Source organism: Trematomus bernacchii, unplaced genomic scaffold (genome assembly GCF_902827165.1).
Source record: "Trematomus bernacchii unplaced genomic scaffold, fTreBer1.1, whole genome shotgun sequence".
In the NCBI taxonomy this organism is placed as follows: domain Eukaryota; kingdom Metazoa; phylum Chordata; class Actinopteri; order Perciformes; family Nototheniidae; genus Trematomus; species Trematomus bernacchii.
In genome coordinates this window covers 92,503-117,103 of record NW_022987728.1, presented here as the reverse complement: position 1 = coordinate 117,103, position 24,601 = coordinate 92,503, and the positions used below count along the sequence as shown (strand labels likewise).

Genomic DNA, 24,601 nt, shown 5'->3' with positions numbered 1-24,601 from the left:
CATTGATCGATCTCTTACATTTCTTACTCTTGCATCTATAAACGGCTTTCAAATGATTATATAGCAACAACTTTCATCAAGGCTAAGTCATTCCTTGCTCTAGTTTAGAGCAAACATTACTCATTTGGAAGTAGTGCATTTAATGATGACCTTTTCCGCAGCAGATTAATACACATTTGTCTCTTCAGTGAATATCAGTTTTTAAATGTGCAGTATTTATTTGATTCCCAATAGTATGACCTTTGTTCCAATGACTATTTGTAATACATCCCCATGCTATTAAGTTATATTAAGTTAAACACTTCATTATTGACCTTGGACCAAAGTAGTTATTTTAAATGATACACTCATTGAATACATTTCAGTGATTCAATGAGTCTAGTGAAGGTGAGTTTTACCGAAGAAAGGGAGTACAGTTAAGGCAATGAGAAACATTGAGCAAAATATTCCTTTAAAAACTAATAATAAAAGGATTTAAAGTGGGAGTTGTGTATTTCGTCTTTTATCTGAAATCATTGATGGACTTCTGAACGTCTCTCGCCACTTATCTTTATTGATGAAACTATTACAGAGACCTGGATTTGAACTTTTAACGCAACATTAACCTCAGTTTATCACGTCTTTCTCAGAATATATATGGATATGGATCAAATACACTAAAAGATAGGAACTTTAACACTTTGAAGAAAAAAGACAAATAAATCCTTTTACAGCAGAAGTCTGTTAAATGTTGTGTGATTATTCCAGCTTGAATCTCAACCTCATTTGAAACATCTGCAGAGTTTACCCTGCAGAACGTGACTCATCCATTTTCAGACTCAACACTTTTGCATTTTTTTTGCATGCCCTAACTCGAGACTGAGTCTGCCGTCAGTGTTCAAAAGTCAAACAGCTGATGGCGTTCAGATGTTCGGGCTTTCACAACATGCAGAGGAGAGCCAAGTGTGTGAGGAGAACAAACGCTGAAGGACTTTTCCATTTGACATGAGAATTTGCAGAATCATCGGAAATGTGTGTTTGCATGTCTGTGTTTAATGTTCATACATGTGTTATCTGTCTGCATGTCAGAGATATCCTGGGACAATTTTGTATGCATCATATCCACTGCAGCTCAACAAAACCATTGACTCTCTAAACCAGGGGTGGGGAACCTCCGGCCTCTGGGCCATATACTGACCGCAAGACCATTTGGTACGGCCCTCGAGGTAATTTATAAACACACGCAAAAAAGAAAAAAATTAAAGAAATCTAGACCGCAAAAGAATTAAACAAGCGAGTGCCTGTTTTTCCTGGCCAAGGTCAGGGTCCTTGAACACAACACGAGCCTAACGTGTCATCACGTGGTATATGTCTCGTCTGACAGGGGTGCAGTTCTGACGGAGAGCACCAGAACGCCGCTCCGGCACTTCAGAAATTGCAGTACCCATAAGGAGCCGTACACATGCCGCAGTTTTTGTGTGGCTGTGTCTTTAGTTGAAAGCCCAGTGGCGATCTGTTCATCTGTCATACTGATCACACAGTCAATAACTTTGTTGTTATTAGCATCTGGTTAGCTAGCTATGCTAACGAATATAAGAAGCTTTTTCTACAACCAGTGAGGCAAAGGCACATCTTGATATGATCATTATAGTTATAAAAAAATAAGAGAATAAAGTAAACAGGTATAAAATACTATATGACAGTAAAAAAAAGTTGTTATTAATAAACAAGAATACAGTTTGAGAGGGGAGTGATTTGTAAAATATCCATAAAGAAAAAGAAATCTGCTTACAGTTCTGTTTCATATGGGTGTTGAGAGATGTATCCATAGATCTCTTCAATCTTCCCGGGGGAGCATTAGAGGAGGAGGTTAGGTCACCCCCCCACTTAAAGTGGACCTATCATGCTATATTTTAATAATATAGTGTAGGACCATACCTATATAAGGCATATTTATACTTTTTTTTGTTCAAAATACCAAACAGATCATGCATTTTAGCCATGCCTCATTTTGCTCAATTTGCACTTTTGTAGCTCTGTTTTTGCAAGGGCAGATTCTGTGAGAACAGCACCAACTACAGGCCTGGCATATGTACTACAGCGTCTCCAGCGCTTTCGAACGGCAATGGCCGTGGCTGTCTCCTCCTGATTGGTGGAGTTGGCCCAATAGCCGTAGCGCCACCGTCCTGACGTCAGGACAGTGTTCAAATCTGGATCAGTTTTTATCAGATCCGTTGCAGCCCCTTTTTTTAGAGATTTGGGTATTGGAGGAAAATAGAGAGGGTTGTGTTTTCTGACACTTGGTGAGTTCCCTGGAACACCGGGGACACATATTCATGTAGAAAAGACGTACAAACGTGCATTTTGCATAATAGGTCCCCTTTAAATCATGTTCACATGGATAGGAAACTAAATACATTTGCACACATCTTGTGTCCATATCTTTCTGTTTTGGTGGTCATGCCACAACCGTGCACGTGCATGCATGCGCGAGTCATGGCAAGATATCTGGATTAAGAGGTTGCTTTTTCTTTGCACTGCAGGAAAGAAAGGCGAAATGAATGGGCTGTGATTTTAGTTTTTTTAAGCAGAGGTCAATAATTTGTACGGCCCTCGGAGGATGTTGAACAAATTGAGAGGAAAAAGGTTCCCCACCCCTGCTCTAAACATAAGACAAAACGGACCATCGGTGGTGTTTGAAACTGCGAGCTGGTCATTATTGAGAAATAAACCCCAACGTGATGAGCAAGACTTATTTCCTAATAATGACTGGCTCGCTGTACATTATTTCACTTTGTACGCAGCTTCCTAGTAAGGATTTCAAAAGGATTTTATGGGGCTTGCCATAAAAGATTATCATGCAGGATAATGAATGTCAAAATTGCCGACACATCCAAGCCCTAATTGCTATTCAACTGGTAGTTGAGTACGTTTTTCCAGTTAGAATATTGAATGATTGTAAAATGTGTCATGTCAGTGTTGATTTTAAAATGTGTTTACTGTTCCTTCAAATCAGATATTGTGAAAACGTGTGACCTGGTTATGAAATTGTCAAATTCCTCCATATCTCTATCCATCAATGTTGTCTGGCCTCGCACAAAATGTTCTTCATACAAGCTGTACTTGCCAACATTTTACTGTGTTAAAGTTTACGTGTTTTCATAGACATATGGAGATTCTAATAATTTAGAGGATAGCCAACAGACCGCAGGTATGTTGTTAGATAGGGATGTACATTTTTGGAGGGTCAATGTAGAAGATCGAGAGCCTGTGGACATATCTTTAGTTTTTTTATTATGACAACCTTTCCTCTGCTTTCATGCCTGTTTTGGAAATGTTCAATTTTGTTTATCTCTTAGCTTCTTTCCTCAGATTGGGTTCACATCAGATCTCTGTCAGAGATGCATATGATTATTTCGGGAGTTAAATTACGACGTACCTTTATTTACTTGGGCAAACCGCCACCTCTTGGAAGACCTTATCCTGCAACAAAAGCTTCAAATCCTCAAAAGAAAAATACCTTTTTCACAGCAGATATGTTGCTACAGGAAAATCCCAGGTGTCAGTATCATGTGTATTTTGAAGCTCTACTCATTTACTTTCTTAAATCATTGCTGGCTGCAAGATACAACTAGTCTGTCTGTAGCTGCAGACACAGTTCAAACATGCAGACAATGCCGGCTGGATGAAGAATGATAAGGGATGTTTGCCATCAATACCATGTGGTGCACGTGCTGTTAAAGGTCCCATATCATGACCATTTCTATTGATCATAATTCTATTGTTGAGGTCTACTAGAATTGATTTTACATTTTTTTCCAAACTCACATTGGTTTCTCATGCAGCATCTCTGTATAGTATGTGTATTCACTCTCTGTCCTAAACGGCTTGTTGGAGCTCCTGCCCCCCCCCCTCCCTGTGAGCCCAGTGTGCTCTGATTGGTCAGCTCGCTGCTGCGAGGAGCTGACAGTGTGAGCTGGCTTACTGGTGTGGTTTCCTGCTTGCTGCGAGACAGCGACACATCGCGAATGGACGCGGGAAGGGGGGTGCTGAGGGGGCTGCAGCCCCATCTGCGAGGCTCCACTAGCACCCGCATCCCCCCCAGAGCGTCACATGTTCGCCGCTAAAAGAGTGTGTGTGTGTGAGGAGCTCCACGGATTGGTCCATTTGGGTAAGGGCACGTCACGTTACCCAGGAAGAAAACATTGGAAAAAGAAAAATCTTGAGGCGTTCTGGGGCAGCATAGACAGGTCTTTTCTGTGTTAGAGTTTTACTCGCTACAGGTTGTACTTTGAGGGTTTGTGACTTTGCAGACCGTTTACATGCAGAAAAACCTACATAACACACAAGGGGACGGGTAATAACCAGAAAAGCATGACATGGGACCTTTAAGCATGCACACACATATACAGTCAGTCTATGGCACACACACACCCTCTGCAAAAGCACCAGTCTGTGTTACTATGGTTAAAAGGGACTTGAACACATTACATTACTGCCTTTACATTAACATAATCATAAACTGCTACAAACAGAAGACACAATACTTTTATTGTTAGATTAAGCTAGCTATTTAATGAACTGTACTCCATAGGCTACACGTTAGCAAGCTCAGAATTAGCTTCTGTGTAAGCTAACGGTTAGCTTGTTAGCGATTAGCACCCATTAAAAACGATGTCTAATACAAGCTACAGAGGAAAGTACACACTGTAGGTCGGACAATTAAGTATCTCAAAAATAATGTCACATTGTTAAAACATATTTTCTACGATGGTAAAGTAACTCTAGCTAAAAACTGCAAAACTTCATGGATTTTTCACATCATTTACTATACAAGCTCGATTGTTGACTAAATAAATAATAGCTAAAAAGCTGGCTCATGTTTTACATAATGATATTTATGTGTGAGTATGATCAGTGTCAGAAGTCAATATCTTCAGGCCTCCTGTCTGTGTTTATTCATGTCTGTTTGCTTTTTTCACATAATCCAGGTCATGTATTTGTGTCTTTGTTTAACTTCAGTAAACTTTGAACTCTCATGATTTATATTCACTTCTCTGACTGATTTCTTTCTCATTAGAAGCTGTTTTGTTCTTAAAGAAACCTAATGTCTTACCTTATTATTTCCTGAGAAGTTTTTATCTTGCATCCTTTATCAGTAGAAGCTTTTTTTCAATGATTTAAAATGTATGTATTCAATTATTGCCGACCAAATTCTTCCTATTCTTTAATATACTCACAGACACCCTACTCTTCCTCTTGCACCACCATCCAGTCAACATGTTAATTAGGCCACTTTTAGGATTTATCACAAACTACCCAGAGAACTTTGTCTTTGGTGCTAGCTGGCTAACTCACAAGCTAGCTCAGTCCGATTAGCTAACATGCTAAACTAACATGGTGAAACGGTTAATGGTAAAACTGGTATCATTACATCAAATTTGGGCTTGATAGTAAAAAATCACTTATGTTGTTACTGTAATTGACACAAACCTTCTTCATGGAGGAACAAGAGATTAACAGAAAACATGGCTAAACCGAGGGGCGGACTGGGACTACAAATCAGCCCGGGACTCTCGACCGGCCCACTTCGGTACCGCCGGCCCACCTCGGTACTGCAAGTAAATACCGCTAGTAAATTGTCGACGGGGGGGTGCTACTGATTTATCCAACCGGCCCACATCGTCCGACCGGCCCACTTCAGTACCGGCCCAACGTCCCGATGTCCCAACACAGTCTCACGGCATTTCGTGTTATAGTCACGAAATTAATCTATTGATTCGTGTTCACCAACACGATTTCGCCATTTTTTTCGTGTCACACAGAACGATTTTAAAAGCAATGTAAATAATAACAAATTAGAAGGAAAAAGACATTTAAAAAAATACAGATTTAAGTATTCTGACACAGAACGATTTTAGAAGCAATGTATTTATATTGGTAGTATGTTTCGTGCCTGCACCAAATAATAACAAATTAGAAAGAAAAGATGACAAAAAATACAGATGTCAGTATTCTGAGGCTCTGAGCCATTTCTTTTCCTCACTGACGGCACAAAAAATCAGACATTATACAATTTAACATAAAAGGGATAGGGTTAGGCTTAGGGTAAGATATTGAGTAAGAACATGTTTTTATGAACCACACAGCTTCTGGTCTTCCAAGACCCGACCGGACAAAAAGACGTGTTGCAGGCACGAAACATACTACCAATAGAAATACATTGCATTTAAAATCGTTCTGTGTGACACGACAAAAATGTGAAAATCGTGTTGGTGAACACGAATCAATAGATTAAATTAATTTCGTGACTAATAACACGAAATGCCGTGAGACTGGGTTGCAAGGCCAGTCCACCTCTGGCTAAGCCCCACATGAAATCCTAACTCAATATTCCAACATGTACATATGTCACAGTGAGAGAGAAAACCAAAGTTGTTTTAAAGAGGCAATGTGTTAAAAAAAGAAGCTACTATCGAGCCATAACACTCAGTTTATCTTTTCCTAGCCTTGAGTTACCATTTATTATCTGTCTCAACTTTGTTAGGGGATTCAAGTTGAAAGGGACATGATCTCCAGCGTCAAGCTACTTTTCAATCTGACACATTTCTCCAGAGAATAAATAAGAGTGGGAAGTTGCCCAGCTTCTGTTTTCTTTTTTTTTTTAAAGGCCTTCCTTGCAAGATAACTGAATCAAGGCGGTAGCAAAGAGAAGATAAGAGAACAGCAACAATTATGTTTTCTAAACAACAGTTAAATAACATAGTAAAGTTTTTGTTCCTTTTTTGATTATTATTTGTCAGACTTGTTTCTGAATGGCACCCCATTCATTAAAATAAGGTCAAACCCGTTACAATCTATCTCTCTGACAGTGTTTGTTGATACAGGTTTTCACATCTGATAGAAAGTAAAACAATGGCACTCACCTTAATCCTTGAAGTTAGAATGACACTATAATCAGAATCTGTGCACATGTAGTGCCACCTGCTGGATGCCTTAACCCTTCTGCAAACTAAAGTTTTTAAAGTGCACCTATCATGCTATTTGTAGGCAATAGCATAGGTCTCAGATATATAAAAATATATAAAAAACATGTCTATGAAGTGTTTTGCTCAAAATACCAAACAGATCACCCATTCTAGCCATGCCTCATATCCCTCTATTTCACTTCCTGTTTCATAAGTGCTGATTTGGGTTATAAAGCTTTAAAGCTGAGCTCATGCGGGAGATTCTACCGGCAGATACTGCCGTGATGAAACGCCATATCAAGGATTGTTTCTGAAACAGTATGGAGCTCAAAGGCTTTCTCTCTTGCCGGTTATACCACAAGGTGAGTTCCTTTTTATTTCCTGCTTCTTCACACACATGCTCTCCAGTACAGGTTAGCTCTGAGTGTTAGCGATGCTAATGTAAACACCGACCATATTACGTCCAAAACAGTCGGGCATTGTTTCTGATAGCAACGTTTCTGATAGGGCCTTGGGTCCACATTTCAGATATTACGTCATATTGGACGCAAATCTGGATCAGCTCCGTTGTTCCCCCGTTTTTAGAGATTTGGGTACGGAGGAAAAGAGAGAGGGTTGTATTTTCTGACGCTGCGTGAGTTCCCTGACACACCGGGGACACATAGTTATGTATAAAAGACATAAAAAAGTACATTTTGCATGATAGGGCCCCTTTAATATTTCCTGTGATTACACTGATGTTCTGGCCTTATTCAATAACAGCTTCAGTTTAGAGAAGTGGTTTCATCATTTTGACATTTTAAAAACAACCAATACAAAATAATTGTATGAAAAAATTGAGTTTATTTAAATGTTTGGGGGTAAATGATTAAACTTTTGTATGATTAAGTTAAACGGATATCAAGTGATTACACATTAAAGTAGGGCTGTGCGATTATGGCAAAAATCATGATCACGATTATTTGGGTCAATAATTGACATCACGATTATTAAATACGATTATTCATTGACTTTGAAAAAATACATTTATTGAACTTTAAAACAAATACAAATAATAATTTGAACAGTATCTTTTTAACTGTTGATTACCCTGAACGTATAATTCAACTGAAAAACCAATACAAAAATAAATTAAATAAATGATACATTTAAATAAATAATATCAAAATAATAAATACCAATAAACAAGATCAACAAATATTTTGGAGCGCACTTCCCCATGCTACTAAACATATATAAATATGATGAATACAAATAAATGAGACCAAAATTAATTAGATCAAATATGTTACAGGTCACAACCTAGCAAAGCTAAATAATTGTTTTTTTCGATTATGTTGTTTTCGTAATTGTGGCAGGCCAAAATCGTAATTGCGATTAAAATACGATTAATTGCACAGCCCTACATTAAAGGTTAATTGTCGACTTAGGACAAAAACGCTTGAACTCAAAGTCAATTTACCCTTTTTTCAAGAGATTTCCACAATTTTCACTCATCTTTAAGACAACAAAGTCATGAAAGTGTAAACTGATCCATCTCCATTATTAGCATCTATATCTTCCCAACTGATGAAGACCGTGTGATCCCACTGAAGGTTCTGGAAGGTTCTCTCACCTCTGTCACAGGATGAATTATCAACAGCAGGAAATGCTGCTATGTCATTTATTCACCAGCAGATGGAGTCAGGATGTCTTTCAGAGGTACTTTGGTATTCAGTTCAGGACGATGACTTTGGACAGGTATCTGTGTGAAGAGAAGCACTAAAGGTTAAACACTTTTTAATAAAATATTTTTTATCTTGTTGTTTCATGACATAAACATGAAAATGCTCCTAAAATGCAACAAACATTACATGATGTTATATTTTAGTAGAACAAGGGTTGACCTGGCTGACTTGTGTTGGAGTAGAATACCTCTGCTACGCGCCGTTCGTTGGATGAGGCTGGATCTCTATTAAATTAAGAAAGGAATTGAAAACACCGGAATCAAAGTTATAACAAATTATCTGAGTTTACTTCTAGTAGGAAACCAAACACATATACAAGTTATACAGAGTACTCGAGTACTCCGGACTTTTAGATTTGTGATGCGATGCGGATAAAAGCGTCAGGACCAGACAAACTCATCAAACGAGAAGAAATTGGACTTCAAGTTTGTGATGCGATGCGGACACAGATATCAGGACCAACAAACTCACCAAACCCAAAAGCATTTTTACACACACAAACATCAGTATTTCTATCTGTCTTTGGGGCGGAGATTTGTCGATTCTTCCTTCCCACTTTTCTCCCAAGCGAATTAGAGAACCCCTGGGGAGGAGCTGTTTAAGCTGACCACCTCCCCCAAGTGTCCTGATTGGCTGGATTCGCTTCTGGCCGGGTTCAATCAGAGTTTCGAACAGAGTGAGATCCCAAACAACACCAGGTCAAAAGTCAATGTTTATCTTTACCTTATCTTACTCTACATTCCTCTCCCAGGGGATATTTTCACCTAAAGTATCCCTTTTCAGACATTTAAACTTTTCCTCACCTATTTAACGATGTGTCTTTAACGACTTGAAAACAACATCTGTTCTTAGGGATGATAAGAAGCAATGTAATGTTGTCTTTAACGACCTTAATGACGACATCTGCTTTCAGGGGTGAGCCCAGGCCAGGTTGGTGTATGAAACACAGAATCTCTGAGTCAGTGAGTTTGAAAGTGAGAATAACATTCCTATTCTATATATAATTACCCAAACCGTTGTGATTACATAAAACAGTTCAAACAATACATGTTTACTTCAATACAGTGTAGAATCATATCTTCTTACTTCACTTGTTAAACCAATTTGTCACTGTAAAATATACAGTACCGGTCAAAAGTTTGGACACACCTTCTCATTCAATGGTTTTTGTTTATTTAAAAATGTTTCTACTTTGTAGATTAATACTGAAGACATCAAAACTATCAAAGAACACGTGGAATGGGAAAGTGTTAAAAAATCCAGAATATGATTCATATTTTAGATTCTTCAAAGTAGCCCCCTTTTGCCTTGATGACAGCTTTGCACACTCTTGGCTTCTCTCAGTCAGCTTCATGAGGTCGTCACCTGGAATGGTTTTGAATTTAATTGGGGGCAGTGGCTCAGTGGATTGTATGATGGACTTCAAATCAGGGGATAGCAAGTTCGAGTCCCACTGCAGTCAGCATGTCGTTGTGTCCTTGGGCAAGACACTTCACCCCAAATTGCTCCTGTGGGGATTGTCCACAGTACTGAATGTATGTAAGTTGCTTTGGATAAAAGCGTCTAACAAATGACATGTAATGTAGACCAGTGGAAATCTCTACTTTGGTCCAAATTTGAGATGTTCTCCGTGTCTTTGTGAGACGCAGAGAAGGTGAGCGGATGGTTTCTGCATGAGTGGGACACACACACCTACACCGAACGGCCCGATTATTACGCCTTATTATTCGTTTTATGAAGAAGATGTCCGGTCACCAGGGCGTGTGTGTGTGTGTGTGTGTGTGTGTGTGTGTCACTCGCATTTATTTTCAGAAGATATTAAGATAATGTCGTCCGTTCCGGTACTGCGGTCAACTCAGCCGTCTCTCACGTTTGCTTTGTCAAATCAGCAGCTCAATTAATCGCGCCCGAGAAGCGGCACTGACGATAGTAGTAGGCTACAAGAGTAAAATAATGCATGCTTTTTCTGCTTTATTTGCGTTACAAATAATTTGTACCATAAGTTCTTAATAAAACTGACACTGTTTGACTCAGTCCTAGTTTGACTGCTACCAACAATAAAATGAAGTACTTTTAATGTGTACTTTTTGGGTAATAGTGTGATGTGAATGCGCCTGCATGGGCACTGATTAACTGGAACAGGTGTGTTAATCAGCGTAGAGACATGGTGCATATGAACTATGAATTATTGTACTCAGGACAGGAGTTTAACCAAGTATTATTCAAAAAGTACAGAGTAAAAATACTTGATTGTACTTGTGCCAAGTAGTACTGAGTCCAACAATATCAATTTCATGTAGAACTTATGGTAACAAATCATTTTATCCCTCAACAAATATAGCAAAATACATGAATGATTGTTCTCTGGAGGGGAGTTTGACAGAGTATTACTCAAAAAGTACAAAGTAAAAGTAGTTCATTGTATTTGTGGTAGTAGTTTAACAAGTACTGAGTCCAACATTACCAATTTTATTAAGAACTTATGGTAAAAATAAAAAATAAATAAAGAATGATTCCAGAAGTATAACCAAACCCAAAGATCATTAAAAAGTAATATGGGAAATATTGACTTGGTAATGTTTTGACTTTTGTGAATGAATGTGAATAAGGTTACTTTTATATATAATATCTCACAGAAATGTAATCAGAAGACATGTCACTTTTATAATACACACATTAATCTTTATTATTTTTAAATGTTGAAACCATCGACACAAGCAGAAACAGGTTGATGTTGAAACATGTCCTGAGAGCCAGAGAGCAGACTGAGAGCAGTGTGAGAGAGAAAGCAGAGTCCCAGTGAGTCAGCTCAGGACTGGGAACACTGGTCTCTCCTCAGTGTCTCTGAGAGCGCAGTCTGGGAGCCCTGGGTGGCCTCACAGGTCACAGAGCCCACCTTCCTCCACTGATCTGCAGAGAGCCTCAGGGTGCTGCTCCAGCTGTAGTGGGCGTCCTTCTCCAGCACCCCGGGGCTCCTGCTCTCCTCCCAGCTGCTGCTGCTGCTGCTGCCGTCCACCTTCCAGGCCAGTCTCCAGTCTGAGGGGAAGCCCTTGTTGGCCAGGCACATGAGGGTGGCCTTCCCCTGCTGCAGCTCTTCTGTGGAGGGGGGCAGCACCGTCAGGGTGGGACGGACATCACCTAGGAGACACCAATCAGATTAGAGGACAGGGAGCACACAGTTGTCGATCAACCAGCAGACACTGGGACACCTTTACTGTGAGAGTGTTTCTCCTTTAAGGAGTTTCTGTCAGATGTTGGTTCTGCTCCATCAGTCTCTCACTCACACATTGTTTCACTTCCCTTTAAGAAGCCTCTCATGCAAATCAGCACGGAGACACTTCATACAGAACCACCTGAAATATGTCACACTACACTGGAAATAAAGTACAACATTAGGACACATTTTAAATAGTTGTGGTCTAAATCATCCAAAACCTGAACTCTACAAACCATCATTAAATTATTTAGTGGATAAATGAACAAATACGGGAAATGAAACAATCAATTGTGTTTAATGTGAATCTCAATAATTACCCAGTTTTACAAACTTTAAAATAATGTCTGAAAGAATTCAACACATTTTTTAAATATCCATCGTTATCTTTACTCTGTTCAACCGTATTTAAAAACTGTATTCGTAATTTATTTGAAAACAGACGGGAGAATCGAGAAAAAGTTAAGAATAAGTGAATGAAACATTAGCAGTTTCATCATTTCACATTTGAAGCTGTTTAAATGACAGCATGTTGGGAATGTATAAAGACATTTCAGGAAAAGCTGCTCCGACTTAGGCTCAATGATGAAGAGAAATAAAGACATGAATACTAATACTATCTAAACATTACAATTAAAATAATATATATCTATCTCTCAAACATTCTAACACAGAATTAAAACATCATATTTAGTTTTTGTGCAGAAACTTACTTCCAACATCCAGTCTGGTTCCTCCACCAAAAGTCCACCACAGTGATACAAAGTCATTGAGCCGCCGTACAAAAACCTCTCACTGTAGAGAGACACGGCTCTCTGACTTTGACTCACTGAACTAAACCTACCAGCCCTCAAGATGCTACTTCACCATTACAGGTGGAAATAATGATTTATTCTCTGTTCAATGTTTAACTCTCATAAAAACATTTAAACGTCTTTTGCTGGAGTAAAGTTAGCCTCTTAGTTCAACATATTTATAAAAGTATGTATAGAATAACATGGAGAGGCAACTATTTCTCCTAGTAAGCTGAATAAAAAGTACAACGAAAGAGAAATTGCTCTTATAAATTAACATTTGACTTACTTCCAACATCCAGTCTGGTTCCTCCACCGAACGTGTACCACAGTGATACAAAGTCATTGAGCCGCCGTACAAAAACCTCTCACTGTAGAGAGACACGGCTCTCTGACTTTGACACAAACAAACTCACCAAACACATCCACGGTTTACCCACTTTATATAATAACTGCTTACAATGTTTGAAACAGATTCACAAACGATGGAGAAGTATTGAATCTTTTTTTATGAGCTGTTATACATTTAAAAAGCAAAATACTCATATTGAATGAAGTACATGTAATGACGTTATTTCTTAAGAAGAACTCTCTAATCAATCGGGCAAAATGTAAATCATTGTCATTTTATAAAGCTTTATTTTAGATAGTTGTGGAGGAAGAGAGCATTGATTCGAGTGGGAGTGAATTGTAGGACAGTTTTAAATACTCTTTGGAAAGAGCAAGTGAGCCCTGACCCATTCCGGGCGGCAGTGCCCTTGAGCAGAGCACCGAACCCCCAAGTGCTCCCTGGCACATGCTCCTGTGCACCTATGTACTTGTAAGGTGTGTGTGTATAAAGAAAACAGAGTGGAAACTGAATGTTCCCCCAGGGGAGGTCCATCTTCTTCATCTTCTTCTTGGTGATCAATAATCCAGGTCCCTGTTGGAGTCAGTCAGAGCATTTCCATAGAGAGACACTTTGCATCAGCAGCACCATGCTCCAGTGCTCTGGGACACTTTATAGTCCTGAGAGTTGAACACTGGATGACTGACAGCTGTCCTTCATGACAACAGAAGCCACAGGAATCCTCCTCATCAAGAACATGACTTTGATCTGCGTCCTCATCTGGACTCTCCTCTGCTGCTGCTTCACAGGTAAAGTCCAGAGAATCAAAGTCCTCTCCTCTGTGAACATCCGTCCCTCTGAAATGAAGCGGACAAAACCATGACGCTGCTTTATGTCTTTGTCTCTGTATCCTCAGAGTCCAGAGGCCAGGTCACAGTGACTCAGTCTGGAGCAGTGAGCTCTGCTCCGGGACGCTCCGTCTCCATCACATGTACGACCAGTCAGAATGTTTATGTGTCCACTTACCACTATTTAGCCTGGTACCAACAGAGAGATGGAGGAACTCCTAAACTGCTCATAAACCGTGCTAGCACTCGAGAATCGGGGATTTCAGACCGTTTTACAGGCAGTGGATCAAACTCTGACTTCACTCTGACCATCAGTGGAGTCCAGACTGATGATGCAGCAGTTTACTACTGTCAGAGTTTCCATGTCATCAACAGACAGTGGGTGTTCACACAGTGAAAAAGCGTCGTACAAAAACCTCCCTCAGTCAGACTGAACAGGAACTGAACTGACTGCTGCAGCTGGAAGCTACTGCAGAGACTGATACACTTCACTGAGCACACACACACACACTTTCATCTCCATTAAGCGTGTAACTTTTTTCTTTTTCAAGCAAAGACTTCTGAAATATTTCTAATAATATCTTAAAAGAATGAACTCATACACACAATAGTAAAATAGTAAATCTGTAAAAGCCACACTAAACTCATTGGTCCTCAGCTTCTTTTTGAACAGTGTTCACTTCTTTCTCACTGGAGTGACTCCCAAAGATCAAAAGTCCCGACTTCAAATCAAACATCACCTTCACTTTAAAGTCTGCAATGAGGTAAATCCAGCATGCCCTGATCATGAGACGTTCCTGACCTCCTAGTGATACAGCCCTGCAGAAGATCAGAGAGAAAGGAGGCTGTCTGGCCATGTAGAGTGCTAAAACACACGTAGGAATCTGAATGGAAACTTCAATACAATTTGTTTTGAAATAACTCAAAATCAAGCACAAACTAAAATAACTGGAGAAATGTTCAAGTCCACAGGAATTGTCCAACTCAAAAAACAATCTTTGAAAAGCGGCTGAATAACCCGGTAAACAGAGTAAATCCAATTTCATTGAAATCAAATTGAGGAAACCCCACATGAAGAGCTGGATGCTTCCCAAATTCCCTCTGACAAGCTCCCAGGCTCGCCTCCTCTTCCTCCACCTTCCTCCACACACAACAAATACTTTCCAAAGGCCCAGTTCCAAACCACACCCTACCCACTCCCACTCTGTGACTGAGTGAACTCTGTCTGTAGTCAAACCCACAGATACAGTAAATGAGGGTCCCTTCCTTCAGGAGGAGGGGGTAAATACAGATAATCAAATAAACACAACAGGTATACAATACATGTTTAAATGCCGGGGCGGATCTAGAAAAATATTCATGGTGTGGCCAGAGGGTGGCAGGAGATTTAGAGGGGTGGCATCCCCTGGCAGAAGTATATGCTGATTTAATCGCAGTCATATCAATCAATGTTAACTTGGAAAGCCACAATATTTATATTTTAACTCAATAACAGTTGGTGACATTATTGTGGCTCATCAGTAAAGCCTTAAATAGAGATATATAAGGTGGCAGACATAATTTAATGAATTTTAACTGAACAATAACTGAATGAGTTTGTTTCACTCTTAGACCAGCAGAGGTACCAAATCTATGCAGACTGCTGCAATAAGTACATTAATTAACTGTCTCATCGGTGTGTGTCTGAATTAATATGATAATATTAACAATCATATTATTCCTATCAGCTGTCAATCACTGTTATGATTCACATATTCATTTATTATTGAATAAACTATATATTTTGGAGGAGTTATTGATGAATGTTCCTCAAGATGCTTGCTCACCCTCCTTCAAATTTGAAAGACAAGTAATTATATCATCTATCAAAATTCAAAAGATTCAAAGGAACAGTTCAGCGCCCCACGACTTTACTGCAAACAGTTACAACCTTGACTTTACATCATAAAGAACAAACATTAAAGAAGTGACTAACTGCATCAGCTAGGGTTAAAACACGTGTATTCAGCTAAAACATATACATCGCTCGCTGCAGTTATTATCCAGTGGAAAGTCCTTACCTACTGGCCTAGTTAAATCAAAGTGGTTACTTTTTTTTGGCTGGGCAGTGAAGTTTTACGTCTTATTTTACTTTCTCAGGACTTAAAACTGTTTTTTCGGGGCAGACCCCCACAAAGAAAAAACATATATACACACAAGGTCAACATCTTAACAGTTTTGTATGCTCATCGAGTCATCCGTGAGCAGAGCATCAAGTTGGCATGCCTATAACAGTTGAATGCAGCGATTACCATGTTGTTCAGCAAAACGCCTCACACACTGATTAAGATCCAAAGCTTTATTGCGTTTTGATTCAATGCTGAGTACAGCCACACTTGACAGTCTCTTCTCTGTCATTGTAGACCGCACCTCATTCCTTCCGTCTACTTGGGTCCGAATGCTTCTCGTTTTGCGCCGTCCCCCCGTTCAAATGAAATCACCGCCAATCAAAAAAAATAGCCTTGCCACCCCGGTAGATCCGCCCCTGTTTAAATGGCATACTGCAGAGCGAGTATGAACAGCTCAATTAAAAGCAGCGGCAAAAAGATATGTTTTCAGTCTGGATTTGAAAATAGTAAGAGTTTCTGCAGACGTGCACGATTCGGGTAGTTTGTTCCAGATTGTCGGGGCATAATAGCTAAACGCTGCTTTTCCATGTTTTGTTCTTACCCTCGGAACCGAGAGCAGACCCGACCCAGAGGACCTGAGACACCTGGATGGTTCGTATTGCGACATGCAGTCAGAGGAGGCAGGGGAGGCAGAGCCCCTGTCATACTCTAATGTAACAGAAAAACAACTAAAGAAAAACTAAATAGTAATAATAATAAAATGTCTCCACTGATCTGTGTTGTAAGTGTGATTTCTGTTTGATTCCAATCGCTTTTTATAGTCAAAATCAGCAAATTGGCCGAGCTCCGCTACAACTACATGGGAGCGATGAGGAGTGAGGCAGGGACGAGCTCTGCCTCACGTAAGCCCGGGACGAGCTCTGCCTCACGTAAGCCCGGGACGAGCTCTGCCTCACGTAAGCCCGGGACGAGCTCTGCCTCACGTAAGCCCAGGACGAGCTCTGCCTCACGTAAGCCCACAGTAACTGACTGGAGCGCGGGCACTTATTTTGTGAGCGCGCTCAAGCCAGGCTCATTTGCTTACTGTGGGGTGAGGTGAGGCACAGATGAGATCTGCCTCACCTCAGAATGCGTCACCCCACAGAAACTGGCTGGAAAGCGGGCCCTAAGCGCATGCCTGTTACCATCTCACTGTAGGTCACCAATGTAATGTTTGTAGATCCCTTTATTACATTTATCCTCGCCATCCATAGTCTCTAAATAACTTATTTCACGTATATATGATATTTAGGCCCGCTGGTCTCATCATACAACGGCAATGAAAAAAGCACCAGGGGAGGCAGCCATAACCTCTGCCGCACTGAAGGGGGCGCACGTGAGCCCACAGGTTCTTGTTGCTACTGTTATTCTACACAGAGACGGTAGACGCAAACAACAAACTAGGGTTGCGGTCGAATAGTCCAAAAATCAGCTCCTAAGTTCTAACCCTATCGTCTATTCCTTGACCTCTGAGTGAAACGTCACGGGGTTAAGGGATAGTGGATAGGAGAATTCAAAAGGACTTAGGAGAAGAGACTGCGGTACTTTAGAGAATCCGACTGCACTTTCACTATCCGACGTGTTTATGATGCGCCGGCAGAGGTCATAAATGTGCGTCTGCTGCTGTGGGGAAACTATGGAAACTACAGTTTTCTATACAGCGGACTACAACATGGATGTTTAATAAGAACGCGGGACTACTGTAAACTCATCTAGACACTCTGCACCGTGCTCTGATGCTGTTATGCTTTATGAACGGGGACAACAGAGAAACATATTCTTCATGACCAAAGTTGGAATTGAAATAAAAAAGGAAAGTGAAACTTATGCTCGTCACCCTCTCCCTCCGGTCCACATTAATACAAATGATCCCAATACGTATGATTGTATGAAAAGATCTTAAAATCAATACAAATGTATTTATTATAAACGTTAGTCCTTAACATCTATCACTGTGTATATCACCATTCAAACATCTTTTAAAAGTTGAACAAACCCCACACAGCTCAGTAAAGACTGTGAAATGTTGACTTTATTTGATCATTTCAGTAAAAACTAACGTTCATATTTCTCTTTTTGATTATAATACTGATGAACGTTCAAAACAAAGCACTTTGGCAACTTACCACATACGTTTTAAAATGCTTAATAAGCACCGTAACTTTCATGATATCATTTCTCGTTCATAATCGGTTGTTTCCGTGAACGGCCGACTGTTGTGTGACGGCAAATGCCGCGGCCGCAAGGCATTGTGGGGCAGCATTTTCTCCTCTCCTTTAGGTTAGGGAGGTCCAGTGGTTCCTAAGCTAAAGGAGGTTATAAAGGAAGTTTGAAACCTCCTTTCCTTTCATTTAGAGAATTCTAACGGCACTTATCATGGCTGCCACTGAGGGACTTCCGGGTCATTTCACTCCGTTAGGAAGGTTCCTAAGCTAAATGGACTATTCGACCGCAACCGAAACTTTTGTTTTGAAACTAGAGGGAGATAAGGAGGACTTTTACAAAAAAGTAATAGAGATTGTTGTCCAGAAGGATAGCATGGACTTCATCTTCAAGTCAAGGTAAGACCACAATTGTAATGAACATGGGATCTTACTAAGAAAGAACAATCCAATATTTAGATTTTGGGTATCCTTTTGTTGAACGGTCTGTTTAAAATGAATCAAAGCATCAGACTAAAAAAGCTTTTGAAAATAACCGAATATTTCGATTAAAGGTAGGGTAGGAGAAACCGGCTCGAGATACACTTTTTGTTATATTCCATGGAATGCTCTTAACATCCCGATAGCAATGAATATCTGAAGTGCTTTGACTAAAAATCCATAAAAAAATGTCATCTGTGGAAGCCGTAGTACTGTAAAAAGCACGACCAATCATCTGAGCCGGCCCGGTTAAATAACTGGATGGCCTACCTGCCTGTCAGCCTTCCATCTGTGCACAAACTTATCTCGTGCCCTCATTGGTCATGTGCGCGTTCGTGTGTGTTGGAGGAGGGGCTCTGTAAGGAAGTGGCAGATTTTCTCCGGTTGTGTATTTTCAAATTCTAGCGATCTCGAGCCGGTTTCTCAAACTTACCTACCCCACCTTTAAGGTCAAAATATAATATTTGTAAATCTGACTCTGAAAGAGTCAGTGCCTGACCAGCCATCAACCTCACCGCACGTCACTGGTTCGTAATTATGTAGGAGATTGTTAATATAATTTGGTCCTAAACCATTTAGAGATTTAAAAACTAGCAATAGTACTTTGTATTTGTGGTAGTAGTCTAACAAGTACTGAGTCCAACAGTGTCAGTTTTATTAAGAACTTATGGTAAAACATATTTGTATCGCAAATATAGCACAAAAACATGCATTATTGTACTCTTGTACTTGCGTCAGTGCCGCTTCTCGGCCGATTACCGTAAAGGCGCTATTAATCACGCACTCAAAAATGAAGAGCTGCTGATTTGACCAAGCAAACGCGAGAGACGGCTGAGTTGACCGCAGTGTTCCCCTGCACTCCGACAGCACTGAGCACTACATCGAGATTAAGATTACACACATTTATTTCATTTGGGAACTCACACATATACCTATGGAGTTGGCCAGATGTGTGTAAATTACTGTTCATGGTCATTTGAAAACAAATGCCGGTGTCAGACATACACAAACACACCGAACACACACACACACACACACACACACACACACACACACACACACACACACACACACACACACACACACACACACACACACACACACACACACACACACACAGAGCAGAGCTGAGCAGAGCACAAACACACACGTCATGCGCCTTGTGGCATTGACACAGCTAAGGTGATAAATAGTCTTTGTTTTCATATAATATCAGTTTTAGTTCAATCTGCAAAAAATCTTTTCATTTAATAATCCTGCAGTTGTACTGTGTCCATTCAATAATATTTAAGGTCATCTTAATTTAGATTGATGTTATATGACTTCAGCAGATGACACCCTGCTTTTATTTCTGGTCCTGAAAATATTTTTAAGTAGAATATTTAATTCATATGTTGTAAGATTCAAGTTTAACAACACATGAAAATCACACATGGATGTACTTAAACATTAGTGATAAGAGAGAGCTTTGTGGTTTACCATGATGTTCATACTATATTTATTGGAACCAATTTGTATTAACAAAGATAAAACTAGAATGATTCCAGAAGTATAACCAAACCCAAAGATCATTAAAAAGTAATATGGGAAATATTGACTTGGTAATGTTTGGACTTTTGTGAATGAATGTGAATAAGGTTACTTTTATATATAATATCTCACAGAAATGTAATCAGAAGACATGTCACTTTTATAATACACACATTAGTCTTTATTATTTTAAAATGTTGAAACCATCGACACAAGCAAAAACAGGTTGATGTTGAAACATGTCCTGAGAGCCAGAGAGCAGACTGAGAGCAGTGTGAGAGAGAAAGCAGAGTCCCAGTGAGTCAGCTCAGGACTGGGAACACTGGTCTCTCCTCAGTGTCTCTGAGAGCGCAGTCTGGGAGCCCTGGGTGGCCTCACAGGTCACAGAGCCCACCTTCCTCCACTGATCTGCAGAGAGCCTCAGGGTGCTGCTCCAGCTGTAGTGGGCGTCCTTCTCCAGCACCCCGGGGCTCCTGCTCTCCTCCCAGCTGCTGCTGCTGCTGCTGCTGCCGTCCACCTTCCAGGCCAGACTCCAGTCTGAGGGGAAGCCCTTGTTGGCCAGGCACATGAGCGTGGCCTTCCCCTGCTGCAGCTCTTCTGTGGAGGGGGGCAGCACCGTCAGGGTGGGACGGACATCACCTAGGAGACACCAATCAGATTAGAGGACAGGGAGCACACAGCTGTCGATCAACCAGCAGACACTGGGACACCTTTACTGTGAGAGTGTTTCTCCTTTAAGGAGTTTCTGTCAGATGTTGGTTCTGCTCCATCAGTCTCTCACTCACACATTGTTTCACTTCCCTTTAAGAAGCCTCTCATGCAAATCAGCACGGAGACACTTCATACAGAACCACCTGAAATATGTCACACTACACTGGAAATAAAGTACAACATTAGGACGCATTTTAAATAGTTGTGGTCTAAATCATCCAAAACCTGAACTCTACAAACCATCATTAAATTATTTAGTGGATAAATGAACAAATACGGGAAATGAAACAATCAATTGTGCTTAATGTGAATCTCAATAATTACCCAGTTTTACAAACTTTAAAATAATGTCTGAAAGAATTCAACACATTTTTTAAATATCCATCGTTATCTTTACTCTGTTCAACCGTATTTAAAAACTGTATTCGTAATTTATTTGAAAACAGACGGGAGAATCGAGAAAAAGTTAAGAATAAGTGAATGAAACATTAGCAGTTTCATCATTTCACATTTGAAGCTGTTTAAATGACAGCATGTTGGGAATGTATAAAGACATTTCAGGAAAAGCTGCTCCGACTTAGGCTCAATGATGAAGAGAAATAAAGACATGAATACTAATACTATCTAAACATTACAATTCAAATAATATATATCTATCTCTCAAACATTCTAACACAGAATTAAAACATCATATTTAGTTTTTGTGCAGAAACTTACTTCCAACATCCAGTCTGGTTCCTCCACCAAAAGTCCACCACAGTGATACAAAGTCATTGAGCCGCCGTACAAAAACCTCTCACTGTAGAGAGACACGGCTCTCTGACTTTGACTCACTGAACTAAACCTACCAGCCCTCAAGATGCTACTTCACCATTACAGGTGGAAATAATGATTTATTCTCTGTTCAATGTTTAACTCTCATAAAAACATTTAAACGTCTTTTGCTGGAGTAAAGTTAGCCTCTTAGTTCAACATATTTATAAAAGTATGTATACAATAACATGGAGAGGCAACTATTTCTCCTAGTAAGCTGAATAAAAAGTACAACGAAAGAGAAATTGCTCTTATAAATTAACATTTGACTTACTTCCAACATCCAGTCTGGTTCCTCCACCGAACGTGTACCACAGTGATACAAAGTCATTGAGCCGCCGTACAAAAACCTCTCACTGTAGAGAGACACGGCTCTCTGACTTTGACACAAACAAACTCACCAAACACATCCACGGTTTACCCACTTTATATAATAACTGCTTACAATGTTTGAAACAGATTCACAAACTATGGAGAAGTATTGAATCTTTTTTTACGAGCTGTTATACATTTAAAAAGCAAAATACTCATATTGAATGAAGTACATGTAATGACGTTATTTCTTAAGAAAAACTCTCTAATCAATCGGGCAAAATGTAAATCATTGTCATTTTATAAAGCTTTATTTTAGATTGTTGTGGAGAAAGAGAGCATTGATTCGAGTGGGAGTGAATTATAGGACAGTTTTAAATATTCTTTGGAAAGAGCAAGTGAGCCCTGACCCATTCCGGGCGGCAGTGCCCTTGAGCAGGGCACCGAACCCCCAAGTGCTCCCTGGCACATGCTCCTGTGCACCTGTGTACTTGTAAGGTGTGTGTGTGTAAAGAAAACAGAGTGGAAACTGAATGTTCCCCCAGGGGAGGTCCATCTTCTTCATCTTCTTCCTCGTGATCAATAATCCAGGTCCCTGTTGGAGTCAGTCAGAGCATTTCCATAGAGAGACACTTTGCATCAGCAGCACCATGCTCCAGTGCTCTGGGACACTTTATAGTCCTGAGAGTTGAACACTGGATGACTGACAGCTGTCCTTCATGACAACAGAAGCCACAGGAATCCTCCTCATCAAGAACATGACTTTGATCTGCGTCCTCATCTGGACTCTCCTCTGCTGCTGCTTCACAGGTAAAGTCCAGAGAATCAAAGTCCTCTCCTCTGTGAACATCCGTCCCTCTGAAATGAAGCGGACAAAACCATGACGCTGCTTTATGTCTTTGTCTCTGTATCCTCAGAGTCCAGAGGCCAGGTCACAGTGACTCAGTCTGGAGCAGTGAGCTCTGCTCCGGGACGCTCCGTCTCCATCACATGTACGACCAGTCAGAATATTGCTAATTCAAACTATTTAGCCTGGTACCAACAGAGAGATGGAGGAACTCCTAAACTGCTCATTAAGCAAACTAGCACTCGAGAATCAGGGATTTCAGAGCGTTTTACAGGCAGTGGATCAAACTCTGACTTCACTCTGACCATCAGTGGAGTCCAGACTGATGATGCAGCAGTTTACTACTGTAAGAGTGGACATCACATCAACAGTCAGTGGGTGTTCACACAGTGAAAAAGCGTCGTACAAAAACCTCCCTCAGTCAGACTGAACAGGAACTGAACTGACTGCTGCAGCTGGAAGCTACTGCAGAGACTGATACACTTCACTGAGCACACACACACACACACACACACACACACACACACACACACACACACACACACACACACACACACACACACACACACACACACACACACACACACACACACACACTTTCATCTCCATTGAGCGTGTAACTTTTTTCTTTTTCAAGCAAAGACTTCTGAAATATTTCTAATAATATCTTAAAAGAATGAACTCATACACACAATAGTACGATACTAAATCTGTAAAAGCCACACTAAACTCATTGGTCCTCAGCTTCTTTTTGAACAGTGTTCACTTCTGTCTCACTGGAGTGACTCCCAAAGATCAAAAGTCCCGACTTCAAATCAAACATCACCTTCACTTTAAAGTCTGCAGTGAGGTAAATCCAGCATGCCCTGATCATGAGACGTTCCTGACCTCCTAGTGATACAGCCCTGCAGAAGATCAGAGAGAAAGGAGGCTGTCTGGCCATGTAGAGTGCTAAAACACACGTAGGAATCTGAATGGAAACTTCAATACAATTTGTTTTTAAATAACTCAAAATCAAGCACAAACTAAAATAACTGGAGAAATGTTCAAGTCCACAGGAATTGTCCAACTCAAAAAACAATCTTTGAAAAGCGGCTGAATAACCCGGTAAACAGAGTAAATCCAATGTCATTGACATAAAGGCAAACATTTAATCTAAAGTAAGCACTGCCCTGCAAAGAGATCACAAAGATCCAAAACAATGATTGACTCACTCGCAGTCAAATTGAGGAAACCCCACATGAAGAGCTGGATGCTTCCCAAATTCCCTCTGACAAGCTGCCAGGCTCCCCTCCTCCTCTTCCTCCACCTTCCTCCACACACAACAAATACTTTCCAAAGGCCCAGTTCCAAACCACACCCTACCCACTCCCACTCTGTGACTGAGTGAACTCTGTCTGTAGTCAAACCCACAGATACAGTAAATGAGGGTCCCTTCCTTCAGGAGGAGGGGGTAAATACAGATAATCAAATAAACACAACAGGTATACAATACATGTTTAAATGCCGGGGCGGATCTAGAAAAATATTCATGGTGTGGCCAGAGGGTGGCAGGAGATTTAGAGGGGTGGCATCCCCTGGCAGAAGTATATGCTGATTTAATTGCAGTCATATCAATCAATGTTAACTTGGAAAGCCACAATATTAATATTTTAACTCAATAACATTTGGTGACATTATTGTGGCTCATCAGTAAAGCCTTAAATAGAGATATATAAGGTGGCAGACATAATTTAATGAA

At 40.3% G+C, this 24,601-nt stretch overlaps 4 gene segments (V, D, J or C); 2 read left to right on the top strand and 2 right to left on the bottom strand.

Moving 5' to 3' along the window:
• Positions 1–11,330: 11,330 nt before the first annotated feature.
• On the bottom strand, positions 11,331–13,041 carry LOC117494658 (the record flags this gene model as incomplete). The annotated part of the segment is given in 2 exon segments: positions 11,331–11,812; positions 12,972–13,041. Coding segments are annotated over 2 exon segments (399 nt in total), but the record flags the coding sequence as incomplete, so codon positions are not given.
• A 600-nt stretch (positions 13,042–13,641) lies between these two features.
• LOC117494657 lies at positions 13,642–14,332 on the top strand. The segment is given in 2 exon segments: positions 13,642–13,819; positions 13,927–14,332. Coding segments are annotated over 2 exon segments (420 nt in total).
• Positions 14,333–20,340: 6,008 nt separating this feature from the next.
• Positions 20,341–22,045, bottom strand: LOC117494625 (the record flags this gene model as incomplete). The annotated part of the segment is given in 2 exon segments: positions 20,341–20,816; positions 21,976–22,045. Coding segments are annotated over 2 exon segments (402 nt in total), but the record flags the coding sequence as incomplete, so codon positions are not given.
• A 600-nt stretch (positions 22,046–22,645) lies between these two features.
• LOC117494624 lies at positions 22,646–23,330 on the top strand. The segment is given in 2 exon segments: positions 22,646–22,823; positions 22,931–23,330. Coding segments are annotated over 2 exon segments (414 nt in total).
• Positions 23,331–24,601: the final 1,271 nt, after the last annotated feature.